The following is a 19,461-nucleotide window of genomic DNA, read 5'->3' as shown; positions in this document are numbered from 1 at the left end:
TATGTTATGAATCTATATATATATATACGAGATTTGATAATAAATACCATTGACTCGATTAAATCATGCTCTCATGTTGTTTTTATTATTATTCTCATTAGTACATATCAGTATCCACATTGCACACACACATAAGCACTGCATACAGCAACAGGTTGTATGTTGTTGACAAATCGACACACCATAGCATCATTACAAATTAAATCAGACCCATACATGTTAAGCAGGCGGGCATAAGATACACCATTTTGCATATGATATAAAAAAAATACACAATGTTGACCGCATGTGATGGAGAAGTCGTTCTGCACTTGTTTTCCTGAATATAAAACAGTGGAGCAGTTTTTTAGAAGAAACATCTTTATTGCTGGGGGAAAACTGTCTAACGAGTGACCAAAACTATCAAAAAAATAACCGCGTCTGTCTCTCGAAATATAAACAGCAAGCCAATGTTCCCCTGGCATCGTAGAAGGGTGGGTGTTTACAATACACATAGCAGGGAGTCTTTGAAGCCGTTCAGTGGTTAGTTGATCATAGGCTAACACGCCTAGGAAATGTGTGTTTTTATTGATAATGCCGCCGACCACGGCTGATAGTTCTATAGTGTTCATGACCGTTTTTGTCTCAATAGTAGTCCAAGAGCACCTGTCTCATGTTAGATATTTCAATGACTGAATCAAATACAGAATAACACAAGAGGTTCACGGTACGGGGTAGTGGATTTCTGAAACGGGTTTCCAATCTCACGTTCCCAGTTTTAATTAACGACACATTCCCTGAATGTCCTTCGTCAGCTTCCAGATTGAAACAGAATAAAGTGTAGCCGTTACCAAAGTCGTCACGTGTTATGGCCAACGATCTGTCCTTTAAATGTCTCCCTGTGGTTTGTATCAGCTGGTAAAATTCTCTGATATAGTGTTTTCTCTGGAAATTTGGCTGGAATGGTTTAGCAGGATAAGCCTGACTATCAGCATATAAAGACATAAATTCTATATCGCAGTTTTCAAAATGAAATGGATTACGCTGGTAGGAGCCTGTGTATGCTTCATTGTCTATGAATGCAATGATGACAAATTTAGGTATCCTACCCATAAATAAATTGTCATTTGTTGATATTCTAGCCCCTGCAGGTATGGAGAAGGTCTTTAAAGATACTCTGTCTACCGTGTATTTTGCGTTTGCATGGTGCAATGCCTTGCTGTGTGCAAGTCTGACGCTAGGTGATACACTAACTTTCTTGACAAAGAGACTGGCTGAGACAATTTTAACTCTGTATGCATTGGCATCCGCTGTCATGAGAGCAAATTCGTCTTTAGAGCGCACAAATTTCAGCGACAGGTCGATTCCATTAAGTAACAGTTTTTCTTGAAAAAACAGGTCTGCATGTACTGGTGCAATCAATTCAACAATACTACTATTTGCTGTGTAGCCACCTCTGGTCATCAGACCCTGGTTCTCTCCTTCTATAGATGTGTCATTCATGTGTGATGCTGTATCCTTACAGAATAACCCGGTGCTGAACTGTGTGTCTAAAGTGTCCTTATTATAATTGATAAGACATTCTATCACACCTCTGTATGGATATGTATTGGATGATTGACTAATGAGCCGGTCTCCCAAATTAATATCGACTTGACTAAATATGGTGCATCCAGGATAATTAATAAATCCTACATTAGCGTCCCTAGCCAGGTTTGAGCCATCAGCGTTTGTGATTCTCACCCGTGTGTAGATATATGAGTCATTTAGATCCAGGTAATCTTCACCCGACGATGAGATGTAAAACTCGATCGGCCCTCCATCAGTGATTGCAGATACAGGTGGGATTTCAATAAATGTACTTTTCTCAATGCTAGTCTGTGTGTATGGGACAGTAAAAAGATCGAGCTCTGTTTTTACACATTCTCCAGAATGACTGTGTAACAGTGCCATTTAGAATATGTCAAGCGCTGCAGTTTTTGAACGAGTGGTTCTGGGTCTCTTCACTCTGCGTGACGGTGTCCGTTTGGTGGCTCTCCTGCTAGGTTTTGTGGTTTTACGCTTTTTAGACAACGGCTGCCCTGGGGGTGGGGTCTTAGATGGTTTGGGCGTATACACATACAAGCCGTTACCGTCCTGCTTAGTGGTTGAGGGTCTGGTTATGTTGGTTATGACATCAGACACTATGCCCGATGCGGCTGTTTTTAGGTGTGGTTTGACTATGCTGACTCCTTTTTTAAACAGCGGTACTGCAAATCTAAACAAGCTACGGAACAACCCACCCAGACCTGTCCCATATTGTGTACTGGTCCCAACATACCCTCCGAGCTCTCCACCAGCCTGTGATAAGTAGTATTTTACATATTTTGAGTCATCAGAGTTGTAGACGGCCATCCTTTTTTTTTTCAAAAATGCTGTGTTATCGGTCGGAAGTGTAACTTGACAAACACTTTGCCGTATAAAAAGGGTATGTGTTGATTTCGATCGTCTTTCAAATCAATTTCTATGTCGTCGATTAATGTCTTTGACACAGGTGTGTAGTGTGGGCTGTCAAATTGTAGAATAGGCAACCGGCGGTCATCGTCTGTAATATTTATAGCTCTTAATAGCCTCGCGTGGGCGTCACCCACAAGCTGGTAATCAACGATATCTGCATAAATAAAGATGTTATATTTTCCCCCGTATATGTCTGCGGGGTGCGGGGCATATGTGTTTTTATAATGAAGTGCAAACGGTTCTCCTGTTTTGAATCCTAGGATTTCCGCCAGTCTCCCTCTAAATGTGAGAATAGTCCCCCTAGGCCCCATAACACAGGCATGGTTACTAACGGCGTTGTACTGCATTTTAATGTCTCCAGTGGCTTGGTGCTGTTGACATTTAAAATTAAATTCTTTTATTATCTGTTCCACAGATGCATAATGGCCCACAGACAGTTCGATCATGGTTATGGCTATGGTTCCGTCTTTGACGGGGTCATGAATTTCCACTTCCGAATCTGATTGTGGAAAAGTCCGCCATATGCGTGGGTACTGTATCTCTATAACAGCGACCTCATATGGCTGATCCAAAACAATAGGTTTTGCTAGCTTTGTTCTAAAATTAGATATCTTATTACCCGGGTAAACATGTGATGAAGCATTCGAGAAGAGGCTTACATAGAAGCCTGCATTGTTGTTCTTTTTATTCATGCTTTCTCAGTCTATGCTCAGTGTTGAATGAATGTGTGTAGAGCTGCGTCATCTGTGTTAATTACGCCTCAACGATGTCTTTTTCTGGAATCCACGAATTAAAGCTGTTGGGCCATCCTAGCCATTTCACTAGCACCTGCTTTTTCCGACCCACTTTTTTTCTAGCCAATATGTTTTCAATTTTAAATGTTTTGTTTTCATCAACAACCACACGTTGTATCTCAGGCTCATAAAATGAACCTTTCAATACCTCTCCTGCTAGATCCACTAGTCTGTACACTGGGGGCTGTCTCCCTATACGTTCCTTGACTGTGAAAATCTCATCGGTGTAGGTCTGCTCGTATCCTTTTCGAAACTTTCCTCTCAGTTTTGATATTCGTACAGTGTCACCGATATTAAATTTAAAGCGCAGTTCCCTCTGAGGCCTCGTTTTGTACAGCGCGTTGAAGACCGACTTCTCATTATCCTTATTCACCTCTGCCGGAGCCATTTGGATAGATCTGTGATAAGCATTGTTATATGCTTGTGTGAGATCTGGTATGATATCTACATATCTCCGGGAGTTGGCTGATGTTAAGTACTTCCACATTCTACCCTTGAAGCTACGATTGAATCTCTCGACAATACTGCATTTAACCTCGCTAGCTGTTGAGAAATGCTTGATATTATATCGCTTCATTAGCTGTTTAAAGGTTGCATTATAAAACTCTTTGCCTTCATCTGTTTGTAGTTTCACAGGGATCCTACCCTCACTAAGTATATCTTCAAAAGCAGCTGATACAACAGACCCTGTCTTGTTTGTTAGGCATCTAACCCATGCGTATTTTGAGAATACATCTATACATGTTAGCAGATATCTCACATTATCATTATCTGTCACATATTCACACATGTCAACCAGATCGGCTTGAAACTGTTTGTCGACCCCTGTCACCAATACTCTATTTCTGGGGAAATGGATCCTCGCAGGTTTATGGAGTGTGTAGGTGTCGTCTTGTTCTAAATAATGTTTGACCTGAGATAGTGGAGGTGTTACACCTGATGCCTCCCCTGCCGCTATACGTAGCTTATTTAAACTGGCTAACCCCGCAGGATGGGCTGGATCGTGATATATTTTATGCAATGTGCTTTCCATGATTTACAAACCACAAATGACTATGATGTTGATGTTAACAAGTCTTTTTATTTAATTTTCACAAAGACACAATCACAGACAATGGATACTTGGACACCCCACATTAAACCAGATGTAACCCAGCCCAGTAGTTTCCAATCATGCGGAGCATGGCTGGTTTAACACGGCGGGCGCAAGTACTTGCATCTAGCAGGTGCCCAATGTTGTCATTAATGGCGCATACTATATATCGCTCTGATCTCAGTTCACACATGATGTGTTCTGCAACTCTGCGGATTTGTGTTCCAGACCCATCTGCAGTGGATGAGCGTACAAACAGCCGGATGGCAGGGATGAATCGCTCAGTCTGGAGCCTTATCATCACATCATCATAGTAGGTGTCGAAGAAATACTCAGACAATTCCTGCAAGCAGCTGTGTTGCACCTGACTGGGGTGGCCTGTTTGGCATCCGTAACATGTCTCTTGTATAAACTCATTCAAAGCCAACATTAACAGGTGGAGAGTTGCGAGTTTGATGTCGATTACAGTTTCATCCCACAGGTCTGATATGAGGGGGTCCTGCGAGCATTGTGGTGAGGGTGGTGGAGTCTGGAGGGTCGGGATTAGCAGCTCTGTTGATGGTGACTCCAACAGGTCCCACGAGGGCGTGTCATTCTCTGTAAAATGAAAACCACAAGCTCTTAATTTGTCACATAGATACACACTCAACCCCACACACCCGCACATTAAACCTACCAGTTTATTGTTTAGCTGTCGGAAGGTCTTATGATTTTAGGTTTACACAGGGTACCAGGCAAACCAGTCTTCGGACAACTCGCCAGATCGTCAAAAACAAGGCGCTTTCTAATACTCTCGTACGCAGTGTTGAGTCTGTCCTTCTTGATCGCGTCATCAATCTGGCTAAACAGACGCGACAAACCTCTCCAGTCGCACCACTGTATAAAAAACAAGTCCTTAAACCATCTTGTGCGCTCTTCGAGGTTTAGAGGGTATGGATTTAACCTCCAGTTTTCAAGCCCTCTGGAAGCAATAAGACTATCCCTGTCATCACATACACTGAGAAAAATAAAGTCGTCGGGGTTGCGATTGAAACGATCAGCCTCAACCCTGTAAAGCTCAGGGCCTGATGCACTGTTCCACTGGGAAACATACAGCAGCTCTGGGAAACCCACATTGTCCAGGTCCGCACACACTACGGTGCGGAAGAGCTTCCAGTTTTTAGTAGACATGACTTGGGCTTCCCCCCAAAACAATCCCTCACCACAATCTACACTAAGCACAACTGTCCCTTCGGTATATTTAATGGCATACACATACCCTTCGACGCCTCGATATTCTAACTTGAATACAGTTCCATCTGCGGCGTTTCCACAGCGTTGCTTTTTACGTTGAGGACCCCGACTGCATACTCCTGAAGACATACCTAGAGTGCCTATGGCATGGGCGATGTCCTGGCTGGGTGTCATTCCGAGCTCCATAGGTCGATGCGTCGGGGATCCTTAGCGAGCGCGATGTGTCGGTGCTCTAGGTCGATGCGTCGGGTATCCTTAGCGCAATGTGTCGGTGCTCTAGGTCGATGCGTCGGGGATCCTTAGCGCAATGTGTCGGTGCTCTAGGTCGATGCGTCGGGGATCCTTAGCGCAATGTGTCGGTGCTCTAGGTCGATGCGTCGGGGATCCTTAGCGCGATGTGTCGGTGCTCCTCAGACCGTGGCGGTGATGCTCTTAGAATGTGAAAGGATCGCTTTTATACCCATACAACCTAGCACATCCCACTAGGAGGAGTCGTTCCCGCCCAGAGGGTAAGAACACCTGAACACGCATGCGCACACACACACGAAACTGGTCAAATCGGTTTGGCTGGCCGCCATCTTGGACTAGTGCCATCGAATTACTGAACGCGCATGCGCACACGCACGAAACCGGTCAAACCGGTTCTCAAACCGGTTTGGTTGGCCGCCATCTTGGATAGGTGCCATCGTTCAGTTGGCCGCCATCTTGGATAGGTGCCATCGTATTACTACTTATGATCTTCCTCTGGCCCGTAGCGCTCACTCTCTCTTTTTTAAATATCACGGAACCGCATAGCACCACAAAAAGCACGTTTATTAAACAGCTGACAAAAACGTTTTTGAGTTTATGGATGGATTTTTTCTTTTTTCTTTTACTGTACAGTAATACAGTTTTTTATTCCATTTAAGGACTCCACATTCATAACAAAGAAAAAAACAATCTTCCACCTTTTCATCGAGATTCTCAGAGTATTGTATTCTTCCTTTAGCGCTAAGTACTACTAATAACTGCTAACTGATTCTTTTATACTATTAATTACGAAGGGATACCAACTATGGAAAACAAACAATCCCGCCCACAGTATCTACACTGAAGTGCAAATGTAAAACGTGATAATGAATATATCTCCTTATTTTAGGAAACCGTGCGTTTGTGGGCCTCTCAGGACAGAAATCCAGCTCTGGAGTAATTCTGCTCGCCTCCGTCACGATGCTGTTGACAAGCCGCACTCGGAGGTGGGGTGCCCCCGGCCTCTCGGCCTGGGGCTCGGTCACTCAGGCACGGCTGGCTGCCGGCGGAGCTCACGGGCGCGTCACTGCAACTCCCCCTGGTTTCTGCTCCGCGGCTGCTGAGTGAGCCCTCATCTGGGACTCTCCTCAGCTCTTTCTGGGACAGTGGCGCGGCTGCCCCTCTGTTGGTCTTCCTTGGTCTCTTGTGTTCTGGGGGCCTCTGGATGTCTGGAGTTTTGATCTCCTCCATACCTGCTTCATGCCCTGGAGGACGGGGCTGTGGCCCCCCCACACCCTCTAGCAGATCATTACATGAAGGAACCTTTTAAAAAACAAAAAACAAGCGCGTCCATGCTCACAGGTGTACACACGGGTGATCACACCCACAAACTACACCCTTTTTGGCTCCTACCTCAAAGCACACTGTGTTCTGTTGATCTTATGTGCTGCACAATAATGTTTAACATTTAGTATTTACTGTCATATTCCCATATATCATTGTGATGTTGTTTATTCTATTACTCTTGTTCTCTTCTGCTTGTTTTCTTTTTTTTCTGTTCATTCTGTTGGTTTTTGTCTTTTGCCCTTCTCCCCCGTCCCTCTTCTCAGCTGTTTCTCTTTCCCTCTTTCTTTCTCCCCTTCTTTCCCCCAGTCAAGTCTGTCCCGTATTCAGTAAGTGAAAATAAAATAAACAATAAAAGGTGAATCAAATGGACCATTACGGCAAGGCTGGGATGGTCAGTTTGGTAAAGTAAATCCGTTGGGCATCTTTCTTTGCCTTTAGACAACAATTCTGATGGCAAAAGAGCCAAACGGGACAGGCAAAAAAAAAAAAAAAAAAAAAAAAAAAAAAGACAAGCCGCACACGCCTTGGTGCCAGTTTTTTTCCCCCCAGGCATATGTTACCATAGACACACTGAATAGGCTTCAGTGCTCCACCACACAGCAGTGATATACCTTTGTCCTCTGTTTATCTCACTCCCTTGCTGCTGCTCCCGCTCTCATTTTCTGCGTAGTCCAAAGTGACCATATTTTTCCATATTCTTCAATAAAAGGCTCACTTCTGTGCCTTCATCTGCTTTGAAAATGAACTCATTTCTCTCAATTTGGTGCATGTCACTGCCCTCAGAGCTGTCTGTCTTTATGGCATCCAGTGGCATTCACCCCTCGTATTATGCCACACTGTAAGAAGATTAGATCAGCGACATGTCAAGAAATCCTTCTTTTTAACACACTTGAACATCCTTGTTTTGGAGATGAGGCAAACGCTGAGCTTTCAGGATTTCTGTGCCCCAAATTTGCTTGGTTACACAACAGTTTCTCAACCAACGCATTTGACGCCTCTCAAAATGAAAGCTGTACCCCCGTTTTGTTTGTTCTTTGTGAAGAAGTTTTAAAAGTTGGAATGAAGGGAAAAAAGTAACCCTTTTCCTTTTTACATTTCTTTCTCCTTTTCTGTATCTCGCTTCAGCTCCAGAAGAGAAAGGAGCGAGAGGAACAGCTGGAGGATGTGATCAAGGCTTACGAGAAGATTCACATGGAGAAGAACAACCTCCAGAGGGATCTCGACAAGATGGTCAGAGGCATTATTCAGTTCATTATTTTGCAGTAGCTTTCTTTGCGAGACATATGGCTCATTAAGTTTCGCAGCTTCACGTTCTGGTAATCGGGACCAAATTTAAAAAGTAAAACTCTTCATGGTTGACATCACTAAGACAACAGACAAATTGCAAAATTGAGTAAAGTGTGTGGATGGTGGCGCTGACTTGTGTGTGTAGTTTCATTGTTTTTATGAAAGCTTTTATTTTAAAACTGCAGATGTCTCAGATTCTGGAGTCCTGCATTGATTATGCTCTACTACATCATATACCATACTTCTAAGCTTTTAAAGAATGATCATCCGTGTGTGAAATGCAATGATTAGGGCGTTAATCAGCTAACAGTTAATCAGCATCAGTCCCGACAAAAGATGATCCAACAGAACAGATGAGGTTGAGATTTAAACTTAAAGGAGAAGCAGAGTCGTTGAAAAACATTAAGATCTGCTGGTGAAGACGACGACAGGAAGGAGGAATGTCTGGAAACCCTTTGTCTGGTTGGGTCTTGTCCACATCTATCCCAGCCCAGTTCCATTTGAGGTCATTGTTTATGAATGGATATAAATTTTAATGAGTTAATAAAAAAGCGAAATTGTTGCCTAACATTTCCCGGTGGTTTTGAGATTAGATTACACTTCAGTAAGTGCAATTTCTAATCGGCTCTTAACTGGATGCAACCAAAGCCGTTCAGAGCTGATTGGATAATGCACCCTGGACGACAGATGAGAAGCAGAAACCTACTGCTACTAAAAATGTACCTTGCAGACAGAATCCGAATAGGAGTAGAAGAGCAGACAGACTGACAACAGAAAAATGGGAAGATAGGATTCCGAATAAACAAGGAATAAAATAAGGAGGCAGGTGAATCTAATCAGTGGGACAAAAAAGTGACAGGAAGTAAAACAAGCTCAGAGTGATGACCAAAATAAAACAAAAAAATACAAGAACAAAGACTTGCAAGGAAATTTGGAAAAAGATTAAACACAAAGAAATATAAAAGAGTGCATCTACAAAATAAAGGTAAGATCCAAAGATGTTGCAAACACCCCAAACCGGACATGAATATATGACTGAATGTGGAACACATGTAGTTACAAAAATAAAACTTTAGTGTTTGCACTCATCTTAAATGAAGACATCTATTTAAACTAATAGCCATCACCAAAAGCAAAATCCAAAAGCTCACTTTACTTTAATACGTAACTGTCCTCAGACATGTTTATGAATTATTATAGTGAGTGATTTGTCCTTGGTGTGAAAAAGTCATTTTTCAAAAGTTCTCCTCTAGCGCTAAACAAAACTGCGTTAAGCTGAAACAAAATCATATTTGAAAAGATTCTATTCAGTGTTTCCCCAAAGAAAATAATCTCATTTTTTAAACACAGCAAATCAAGGTTGATCCAGATCCGCCCGAAGCTGCCAGCTGAACAGATTGGCTGGCTGGTCTTCCCCTAAATGCCCTCTATGCTAATAAACCATCTCATATGATAGTGAAGTCCATCATACAGAGAAGCCTCAGCAGTTTCAGAGGTCTCAGTGATTAAGGGATAAAGTGCACCAAAGATGTTGGAACTGCTTCCTGCCAACAGCTGAGACACTGTCAATGTCACCTGAAGCTGCAGCTCGCTGTTAATTCAGCTCCGTCTACCTGTTGGGCCTCATTGACCTTTATCTTCCATCCTTTCACTCACTTACTAACATAATATACAGAACTGAAAGTAAAGTGAGGATTCAGAAGCATAATACCATTAATAGTTTTTTCACAAGTTAATTTCAAAGGCGTTTTTTGAATCTAGGGATGCTTTTTTTAAAGCATATTAAAGAACGTGTCAGAGTTCTTCTGTGGATTTTGATGTTTTTGGTGTCGAGTTGAGGCCTCTGTGCTGACAACATCCACCGCAGGAGTCATTCTTCTTTATATTTCTAAAGATGCCTCAATGCTAAACACATATTGTTTTATTTACCACCCATGTGCATTGCAAGGAAGTATGCAAATCACTTTTAAAACACATGAACAAACAAAGAAGTCTTCCCTAAGTTCACACAGTCCCTTAGCTCAGCTCCACCCCTGCTTCCCCATTTCTAACCAACTAGTTGATGTCAAAAGAAACAAAAACTAAAATTGTGGCATCAACACAACAGAGGAATTATCTGCAAACATCACTGGGTAATGATACAAATGCAAACAAGTGATAACTAAGATTACCAAAAAAGCAAATGTTTCTTTAATCTCAGCTCTGAAAGGTACTCTGGAAGTGTAATTTAAATGGTGTTTTCTCTATCCATATTTACTATGTAACATTTTTAACCTAAGTAAATAGTTGAATCCCGGTGACTTTAAAGAAAGATTTGAATATGCGTTTGATTACAGACCAGTTTGGTGGAGAAACATGTTGAGCGGATCCTGAGCCTGGAGTCAGCTCTGAGGCAGAGGGACAACTCCCTGCAGAAACTCAACATGCAGCTGCACAGCAAAGACATGCAGTATCTGCAGCTCCATGCTGGCCCAGACGCACACAGTAAGTGATCCAGCAATCTTACTCTCTATATCTTCACTATGCATCTTTATATCTGATTTTGAATAAACCATATGAGCACTGGTGTGCATCAAATGTTTCAATAGAGAGAAATGGCAATATGGTGATCAGTTTCAACCACTCACACCACAAACCAAGGCTGAAATCACGATGCATTTATGAACTCTGACCTAGAGTTTATGGACCCAATTATGGCAATTACAAAACCATCCTGGTATGATTCAGCAAGCTTGTGAAAAACCGTGCTTATAAAGCAGGGAGTGCACTAATTTCTCTCCAAAAGTGCTCAGTGAATGGCTAAGTAGCTCTGGAAAGAATATGCCCCCATAGCTTTCTGAAGTTGGATTAGGATGCTTTGTGCCTGATCATTTATGTAACTCCAGCATTCAAACTCACATAATGTTTTTTGTCTGGGTTGCTGTGCAGAGGTGAGAGGAGCTGGAGTTTCTGTGCTGCTGACCCAACTTCATTGCTGACCCTCAGTTGGTACAAATGTTGAAGCCTGTTGAGGCAAATCATAAAAAATGAAAGCAACTCTCTTAAACAGAAGCAATGTTGATTTGCCTTTTTACTTATAGCATCTGTATTTGAATCAAAGTGTAGCTTATCGTCTAGAAAGGTGCTGAAATATTTATATCGCTCAAGTCACCTTTAAGGACTCCTTTTTATAGCCCCGCCACTGAGTGTAGCCATTCAGAACAACTGCTGATTTTAGTCACGATATATTGTTGCAGTAATTGGGAGAGCAGTGTCACGACAGGACAGAACAGAGTAGAGCAAGAGGTAGTGACAACAGGCCCTGGCCCTGATTAAGTGAGACACAGTAGGTGCTGAGATAGAAATGGAACTCCACCGCTATAAGCCCAACTGTAGGCTAAAGGTTAAAGCAACTTAAACAGACTACGTGATGTAAAATTTGCCAGTAGGATGCATAGAAAGGGATCAGCTGATTTACAGGGAGTGTGGCCTGACTTCTTCCTGATACATCCATCCATCAATCTATCTATTCTCTTCAACTTATCCTTATCGGGGGGGCTTGAGCCTATCCCAGCTACCATCAGTGGGGAGGCAGAGTACACCCTTGGCTCTTCTTACTGATTTAAAGTGTAAAAGAGTTTTTTTGTGCATTTTATTTACACAAACAAAAAAACAAGAAAACAGCTATCACTCTATAATATTGCTCAGCATTTTCCTGTTCATGGAGTCTTTGATCAAATCCAACAGTCTGTTTGAAAAGCATTTTAATTGAGGTCAGGTTAGACCGCAGCCTGTCAGAAAGACTCAGCCTGGACATTTTGTTCCTACTCCCCAGTCACAGAGAAAAGAGACCTGTAATCTATGCGTGAGCTGGTGACTGAAATTCACTCATTCTGGCTTCAGAAACATTTGCAGTAAAGTGACTTGCTCTGTAAATTTGGGGATTTATCTGTATTATTCAGCTGTTGCTTCCATCTGTACTGTTGAGTGATCTGTTTTGTGACTAGTGTGCATTACGAAATGCTGGAAAACCCTTGAGACAACAGGACTTATTACAATGCATTTCTATAGACTCTGCAAACATGGCAGAGCACTCCACTGTGCTTCTTAAAAAGTTTGTGAACAAACGTAGGATTTTAGATTTTAAATTCAAATTGTCTCAGCGAGTCAGTACATTATGTGACTGTAGCATCGAATTCAGGATAGGACACGCAGTCTACTTCTGCATGGAGGAGGATCTGTTGACTTAAACTGATCTAGAGTGAGTAGAAGCTAAACTCTGCCCTCTCCAACAATGTGGGCGGTTGAAAGATGGAAGAAATGTGTCACTGCCACCTCAACAGATGCCTCTGCTGATAGTATACCTTCATGAGGAGGAGGTACTACTTTGCATAGGCTTCAAATTACCTTAACGAATATTTGGAAAAAACGGTGTAAACAATGGGTTTTTTTCCCTTAATTTATACGTGAGGAAGTGATGATTAATAGCTGCGTATGAATGAGGAAAACCTGTTACTGCACATACGAGCGCTCTGTTGAGGAGGCAGGAGGAGCAGGGATAAAAGATGATACTGCTGTACTGTTACTGTCTTCTGGCTCAAGGACTGAGTCTGTGTGAGCGGCGCTGAATCACTAGCATGCCCACACAGATCACATCACCCAGGTACAAACTGAACGATGCTGCCCTTGGAAGAAGTCATCTCTTTTGCTCTTTCATACTCATCGATTGTACAGCAGCCATGGACAGCAGCACGCTGCATTAGTCAGGCGAAAACCACTCAAAGCACTGTGTTTTTTAGCGCTTTTACCTCTTCTCCTTTCTCCCAGTGCTTGACTGCCCGGCGTTGACCCTTCAGAGCTCCCGTAGCCTTGACGCCCTGTCCGACCTTAAGCTGCAGCGCCTGGAGGCCGAGCTAGAAGGGGCACGGCACGAAGCCCAGGGGGCGTGTCAGCGGGAGGAGGAGCTGAAGGCAGAGTGCGAAAGACTAAAGGACGAGATGAGACAGCTGCAGAATAGCCAGAGGGTCAGTGTTGGCTTGTTTTAATCTGCTAGGGAAGCATTAGGAGGCTTGTGCACTGTCAGAGAAGCAGCAAACAAAAATACATTCTGGTCATGCATCCCCTGAAATGTCCTTGGAGATTTGTGATAAGCATTAAGAGAAATGAAAACTCTATTCTCCGTCCATTAGAGGAGATTCCTGCTGAATAATTCATCAAAATCCCCCATGACCTTTAAACACAGTCATTTTTTTATCATTTAATGCCACGATTTTGTCTTTAAATAATGCATATCTACAGCTAATTAGAGTGTCCATAATTGATATTTATATATCGCAGTGTATTAAATGCAATGTGCATGATTTATATACATAAAAATAAACCATATCTGCAGTTTGCCTCATATTTAGAGATCCCTGTAAAGATCTCGCTGTTTAGTGGCAACCAGGGGTGGAGTCAAGGGGGTTTGGGTTGCTAGACATTAGGAGTCTACTTAGGTACAACAGGTAAATACTATTTTCTAGCTGAAGTCATTTTAGCGAACCGTCTCTTCACTAAGTAGTTGCTCCATGGCTGACATATCAGTGCAACCACCCATTAAAATTCTCTCATGACCTTTAAAAACAATTGCGAGAGAATAACCTGTATATCTACTGCCTCACGGTGTGCTTGTACATGTCAGCTGTGTCTGCACAATCCAATGAAAACAGCGAGAGACAAAAATTAAGCATGCAGTTGGCCACAAATGAAATCCAAAGGACATCAGCGTCTGTGCTATGCCAATGTACATAATCTCTCATCCTAATCAAAGCTGTAACAACTGTCTGGCTTCACCACCGGACCAGAGAGCAATCGGGCCAAGTCACAGAAAGCTGGTGAACACAGTAAAGCATTTAGAAGCTTAGAAGTCAGATAATTCCCTCAGTTGTTATTGGTGTCAGCCAAGACCGCATCACAAAATGCTATTCTTCTATCAAAGAGTAAAGAAAGTCAACTTTCTGTCTGCGTCATATCTGTGATGGAACAGCATGGCTAAAAAGGTGGCATCCTCCACATACGGAAGCTGTAAAGGGTACCACACATAAACCACACACTGTATATAAAAATGGACTTAGATTCAGAGTCTGAAAAGTGAAGCCTAGTCAGAAGTGTCTTAAAACTGCAATCTCGCTAATGGCCCACAGGGGGCGACTCCTCTGATTTTAAATGAGAAATCTATTTGTATACAAAGACATCTATGGAAAAGCTACCCATAATCCCTTGATTCAACCCCCTGCTAAACAATTTCTTGAGGAGTTTGTGGGCTCAGTAGCTGATATGTATTTTGTAAATGATGGTCCCCATTAGTGTCCAGAGGTCGATAACGCTCAGTTTGATGCTTAAGAAGAAAGGAACTTTGCAAACTAATGGCATGGCAGCGGTGTCCATATCTTACATGCAATATAAGCCAAGAAAACCACCACATGTAGTGCTTGAATAAATAAATAATAATGGCACAAGCCTTTTGTTTTTATGGGTACACATTCTCTTAGCTGTGTTAGTGTCAAACAGGCTTCAAATAGACTCTTGCTGTCAGATTTTTTTCCCCAATATTCTACCAGCACCTGCATGCTAATCTAATTTCATGCTCTACTTCGGCAGGAAATGACTTCTCCGTGCAAGCAGTGTGATGTGGAGTGGATAAAGAAGGTGGGAGATGAGCAGTAAGTGACCACGGCAGATCTCTGGGAGGGGAAGGGGGGGGGACTAAAGCTGATGAAGTAAATCTGAGGAGAGATGGATGGAAAGGAGGAAACTTAGTCATATGAGGAAGGAAGGATACTGGTTAAGAAACTCAGAGGAGGCAACAGTGAATATAAGAAGACTGATGTGAGGATTAGGAGAATGCTTTCACCAGGAGCTGCTGCTCATCTGTATTTTTACTCTCCCGCCGTGATGCGCTCAGGCCGACCTCCGGGGGCCTCGTTAGGCAGTAGATGAGCTCTCCAGCACAGCATTAATACAAGGGTATTCACGTTTGGACACGAACACTGCATGTTATGTATTTTCCGCTGTGTGTGCATGAAACTTTAACTCCACTGTTTGTGTGTTTAACATTTAATCAAGGAGGTTTGGAATGAAATTAGCCTGAGCAGCAGGGGGCAGTGTAAGCACAGCGTTAAGACTCCTTTCAGTCCATTTCCTCCTGTTTATTTAATAGAGACCCAGTTTTATCTTTGCATTTGTTCTTTTATTTTTATTTTATTTTTCCTCACATAAGCCATCGTGATAAATGCAGCTGGGAGTATTCATGGCCCTGCCTGTGTACAACCAATGAGAGAAATATGTTTGCAACTGAGGGGGCAACAAAGTAGCTTTTTTTTTTCTTTTTTTTAATAACCCCCCCACAGATTGTCCCAGGCATTGCATGTTTACAAGATAGAGGAGGTAAGGAAGAAAAAAAGAACGAGAAAGAATGACAAAAAAAACCACATCATGTTGGGCAATTGACTCCCACACAGCGAAACCCCAGAAGTGTTTCGATGGGGTTCAAACTGAAAGTAAATAGTTTGCCAGCGAAGACAGTCTTAGTTTTTAGCTTTTAACAAGTGTGTGGTAGAAGCCTACTGCTTTTTCCAAACCTTGGTCACCTTTTGGTTTTACTCAACAATATCACCTACTCCCACTGATATGCCGCTACTTGGTTTCCTTGTGCTTTTTCTTGTAATTGGGCTCATTTAGTGTAAACTGCACAGATTGATAGAAGAATTTTAGAATAGAACTGAATAGAATTTTGTATGTGCTGCGGAGGATATTAACACAGCATCTTTGGCCTTCTTATAATCTAGAGAGCAGCATGTGTTTGAGTTTAATTAGCTTCCCTGATATTTTTGTAGTTGTTGTAACCAGTGAACGATTCCATAAATTAATTAGCACCTTTAAATGCAAGAAAAGTTATGAAATCACCTTCCGGCAGTGCAGCCGAGTTAATTTTGCCATCCGTTAGTTACAAGATGTATCTGTTTTTGTCATGTTTCGCTTTTTTTTAACCACTTCTCACCTTTCTGATCTTTTCCAAGTCAAAATTTTCATGATCGCATTTGTGGACTTTCGTTTGCCTCACTCATGACTGATAATACGTGAAGCAGCTTGCCTCACCAACCACAAGCCACACTGCAGAGACGCTGGCAGGCACCTGGCAGTAACCCCCCCCCCCCCTACACATCACATACACACGTACACATTATGCTATACTATACTATGCTAATGTACACAGAGAGAATGACTAATTCATCTTCAGCTTTGAAAACGTGAGAGCTGTTTCCAATAAATCACAGCATAATGATTTTAAATTCAAGCGGAATTCCCGTTTCTTGTTGGAAATTCAAACAAGTAAAAAAACAATATTAACCAAATTCTGCAATGAATTCAAACTGGATATTTATATTTTTTAGTACAGCTTGCGGGTATCTGTTTATTAATTTCTTAATGAAAAATTAGACGCATGAAACACAAGTGTTTGCTGGTGCAAACTGTATTGTTAGCATCGCTGCAGCTTGGCGTGAGAACTGTTTGACACCTCTCTTTGTTTAGCTGAAAGTGCTTGAAACATAATGCAGAAGTACGTGTGTGTGTGTGTGTGTGTGTGTGTGTGTGTGTGTGTGTGTGTGTGTGTGTGTGTGTTTGGACTGCAGAGTGTAAAAAGCCCCCACCACAATTCAGTGTCTGTTAAACACCCACCCCTTCAGCGAGGTCCGAATTCTAGTTTCCCCATTTCTTCTAAGCGCAATAAATATCTTTATTTATTTGTTTATCTTTCCCCGAAACTTGGCCGCACACAGTGACAAGAAGTTTACCGCCACATCACGTGGACTACCAGGTATCTGCGTGTTACCTTCCGCCTCACGCCAGGTCTATTCTGTGAGTGGTTGAACAGTAGCAGCAGGTTTGAAAGACACGTTTTCTACCAAACAGAGAGGGTCGGCGTCCACGGGCGCGTGCGGTGATGTCTTTTTTCTCGAAAATGTCTAATCCAAGATCAGATGTGAAAATCAGCCCACACTCGTCTCCCACACAAACATATACAATGTACATACCTCTGTTCCTGATCTATTCACTTGCACGAGTCTTTTATCAATGCTGTATCAGCATTATCACACCCCTCCTACGTACTGTAGTGTACATGTTACAGTATGCACACATTTACTTGCATGCAAAGTGGAGAGAGAAATAAATATAGGTGCGAGCCAAAAGGAGAGACGTATGCTGGCAAACATGTGCAGTAAGACACAAAAGCACGCACAGGTCCTGGTTTCACAGAAAAAACGACGCAGTTTATTAGTGATTAAATGCTTCGTGCACCCTTGCACTCAAGTGCAGGTGTTCACACATGGCCGCGTGACTTAGAGGTGTTGCATTCTCACCAAAACCGTAAGACAAAGATTTTCAAAACGCACAAAATTGAAACGTGCGATAACACAAGTGTGAAAAGGAAGGGGTATGCCAATCTAAAGAGAGAATTTCACTATATACATCTGCATTTAGAAATAAAGCGCCTGAGAGCCAAGAGCCACCTGAGAGTACCGAGGAGAGGAAGCGAATACACTTTATCAGCCCTTTGGCAATATTGATATTGTACGTCACGCTCCACCCACCATGCCAGTAAGTAGCGTAAATGTTTGTTATTTTCCTACGGATGCACTGAATGTATCTGCGTGTTTGTGGCCGTTATTTATCCAAAGCCACAATTAGGATAAGGGTGAACTTTGACCTTGATTCAGCTCAGCATTAGTATCGGGTTCCACCAACTCGTACCACAAAGAAGACGTTATTTGTAACATGGAGGGGGCTGAAGGGGTTTGATACCACCACTCTGTATGAGTCACAGCTTTGGAAAACTAGGTGGGCCTCCAACACAAAGCCAGCTACCCAGTGGAAGTTATGACTTCTTTTTTATTTTTATTTTTTTGTGAGCTTAACTGAACCGAGTTCCCTGTCCTTACTTATTTTGTGCCAGGTGTTAAAAATATGCCAGGATGCAGTCCTCTGTTGGCATGGAAAGCATGTTTGTGCGTACACTTTTTTGCAGATATCTTTAATAGAATACAGATATAGCAGTTCAGAGGATGATATCAGCACAAACATATGTTTCTCTAATACATTCCCATGTAGCAGGATTACGCATGCAAGTGGGAGGGCTCAATTAAATTAGTGCGCGGGAGTGCCAGAGAACATATTTTTAATTTGACAGTGTGTTTTATTAGCTGTGTAGGACGCATGCATGTTCGTTCTTTGCTTCTTTTTTTGTGTTGGTGCTGCAGTTGAAGTTCAACTCTGTTCCTATTCATGCAATAGAAATCCCCAGTACATACAGATGTGTCGTTTGCAACTTTTTATCTGCCACGATCTCTATGGAGGAATGAACTGAGTCAGATTCTCATCAAGGGGCTAAATTTGCAGTGCTTTATCAGATCTGAGCCTGGCAACAATTTGGTGCCCGAGCACAGCAAGCATCTTTCTTCACGCTTTCCTGTCTAACTGACTGTTCATATTTGCAATCACGAGATGTTTGAATTTTTTATTTTTATTGTTTTCAAGTTTTGAGAACAAAGCAAAGACTGATAAATGTGCCCCGCTGCGACATTTTAAAAGATGCAAATTCACGTATCCTTTTGTGGAACTAGTGATAATGGCAATTTCCTCTAAATGCAAGTCTTCATATAAGAAATTACTCAAATTAGTAGATTAAATAGATTATCTTGGCGGATTTCACGTTAGATTAAGGTTTCTGTCTTGCAATAAACATGAAGAAATGAGTCAATTTCAGATCAAGACTGTAGAGTTTATAAAAATTGGTGAGATAAACAGTCTTATCAGATCTGGGGCTATTGGTAGTGACTAACTACTAAATCTGCTACATTCTTGTTGAACAAAACTCCTTATATCATGGCATCTAAACTGTCAGATAAATGCTTACAGTCTGTAAAGTGATTATTTTTCATATCCACTTGCTTAATACTAAATGGCCTCACATGAATTGATATTGCA

At 42.1% G+C, this 19,461-nt stretch overlaps 2 protein-coding genes across 2 annotated transcripts in view; one reads left to right on the top strand and one right to left on the bottom strand.

Annotated features, from left to right (window-relative positions):
* tbkbp1 (TBK1 binding protein 1) overlaps positions 1-19,461 on the top strand; it is an 88,331-nt gene that overhangs the window by 53,356 nt on the left and 15,514 nt on the right. Inside the window, exons 4-7 of the mRNA XM_026178074.1 lie at positions 8,296-8,400; positions 10,794-10,941; positions 13,264-13,460; positions 15,076-15,137. Coding sequence (XP_026033859.1) covers positions 8,296-8,400; positions 10,794-10,941; positions 13,264-13,460; positions 15,076-15,137 — 512 coding nt within the window. The remainder of the gene's footprint in view (positions 1-8,295; positions 8,401-10,793; positions 10,942-13,263; positions 13,461-15,075; positions 15,138-19,461) is intronic.
* LOC113028086 (uncharacterized) lies at positions 4,331-5,794 on the bottom strand. Its single transcript, XM_026178075.1, has 2 exons — positions 5,727-5,794; positions 4,331-4,959 (listed from the first exon to the last, which is right to left on the bottom strand). The coding sequence occupies exons 1-2, from the start codon at positions 5,779-5,781 to the stop codon at positions 4,406-4,408; spliced, it is 609 nt and encodes a 202-aa protein (XP_026033860.1). The 5' UTR covers positions 5,782-5,794; the 3' UTR covers positions 4,331-4,405.

Source organism: Astatotilapia calliptera, chromosome 8 (genome assembly GCF_900246225.1).
Source record: "Astatotilapia calliptera chromosome 8, fAstCal1.2, whole genome shotgun sequence".
NCBI lineage: Eukaryota > Metazoa > Chordata > Actinopteri > Cichliformes > Cichlidae > Astatotilapia > Astatotilapia calliptera.
This window is presented reverse-complemented; position numbering and strand designations above follow the sequence as displayed.

Excerpts from the sequence above, each read along its gene's own strand:
- LOC113028086 (XM_026178075.1), bottom strand. The coding sequence starts at position 5,781 with ATGGAGCTCGGAATGACACCCAGCCAGGACATCGCCCATGCCATAGGC. Across the intron at positions 4,960-5,726 it reads CCATGCCATAGGCACTCTAG|AGAATGACACGCCCTCGTGG; the intron begins GTATGTCTTCAG and ends TTCATTTTACAG.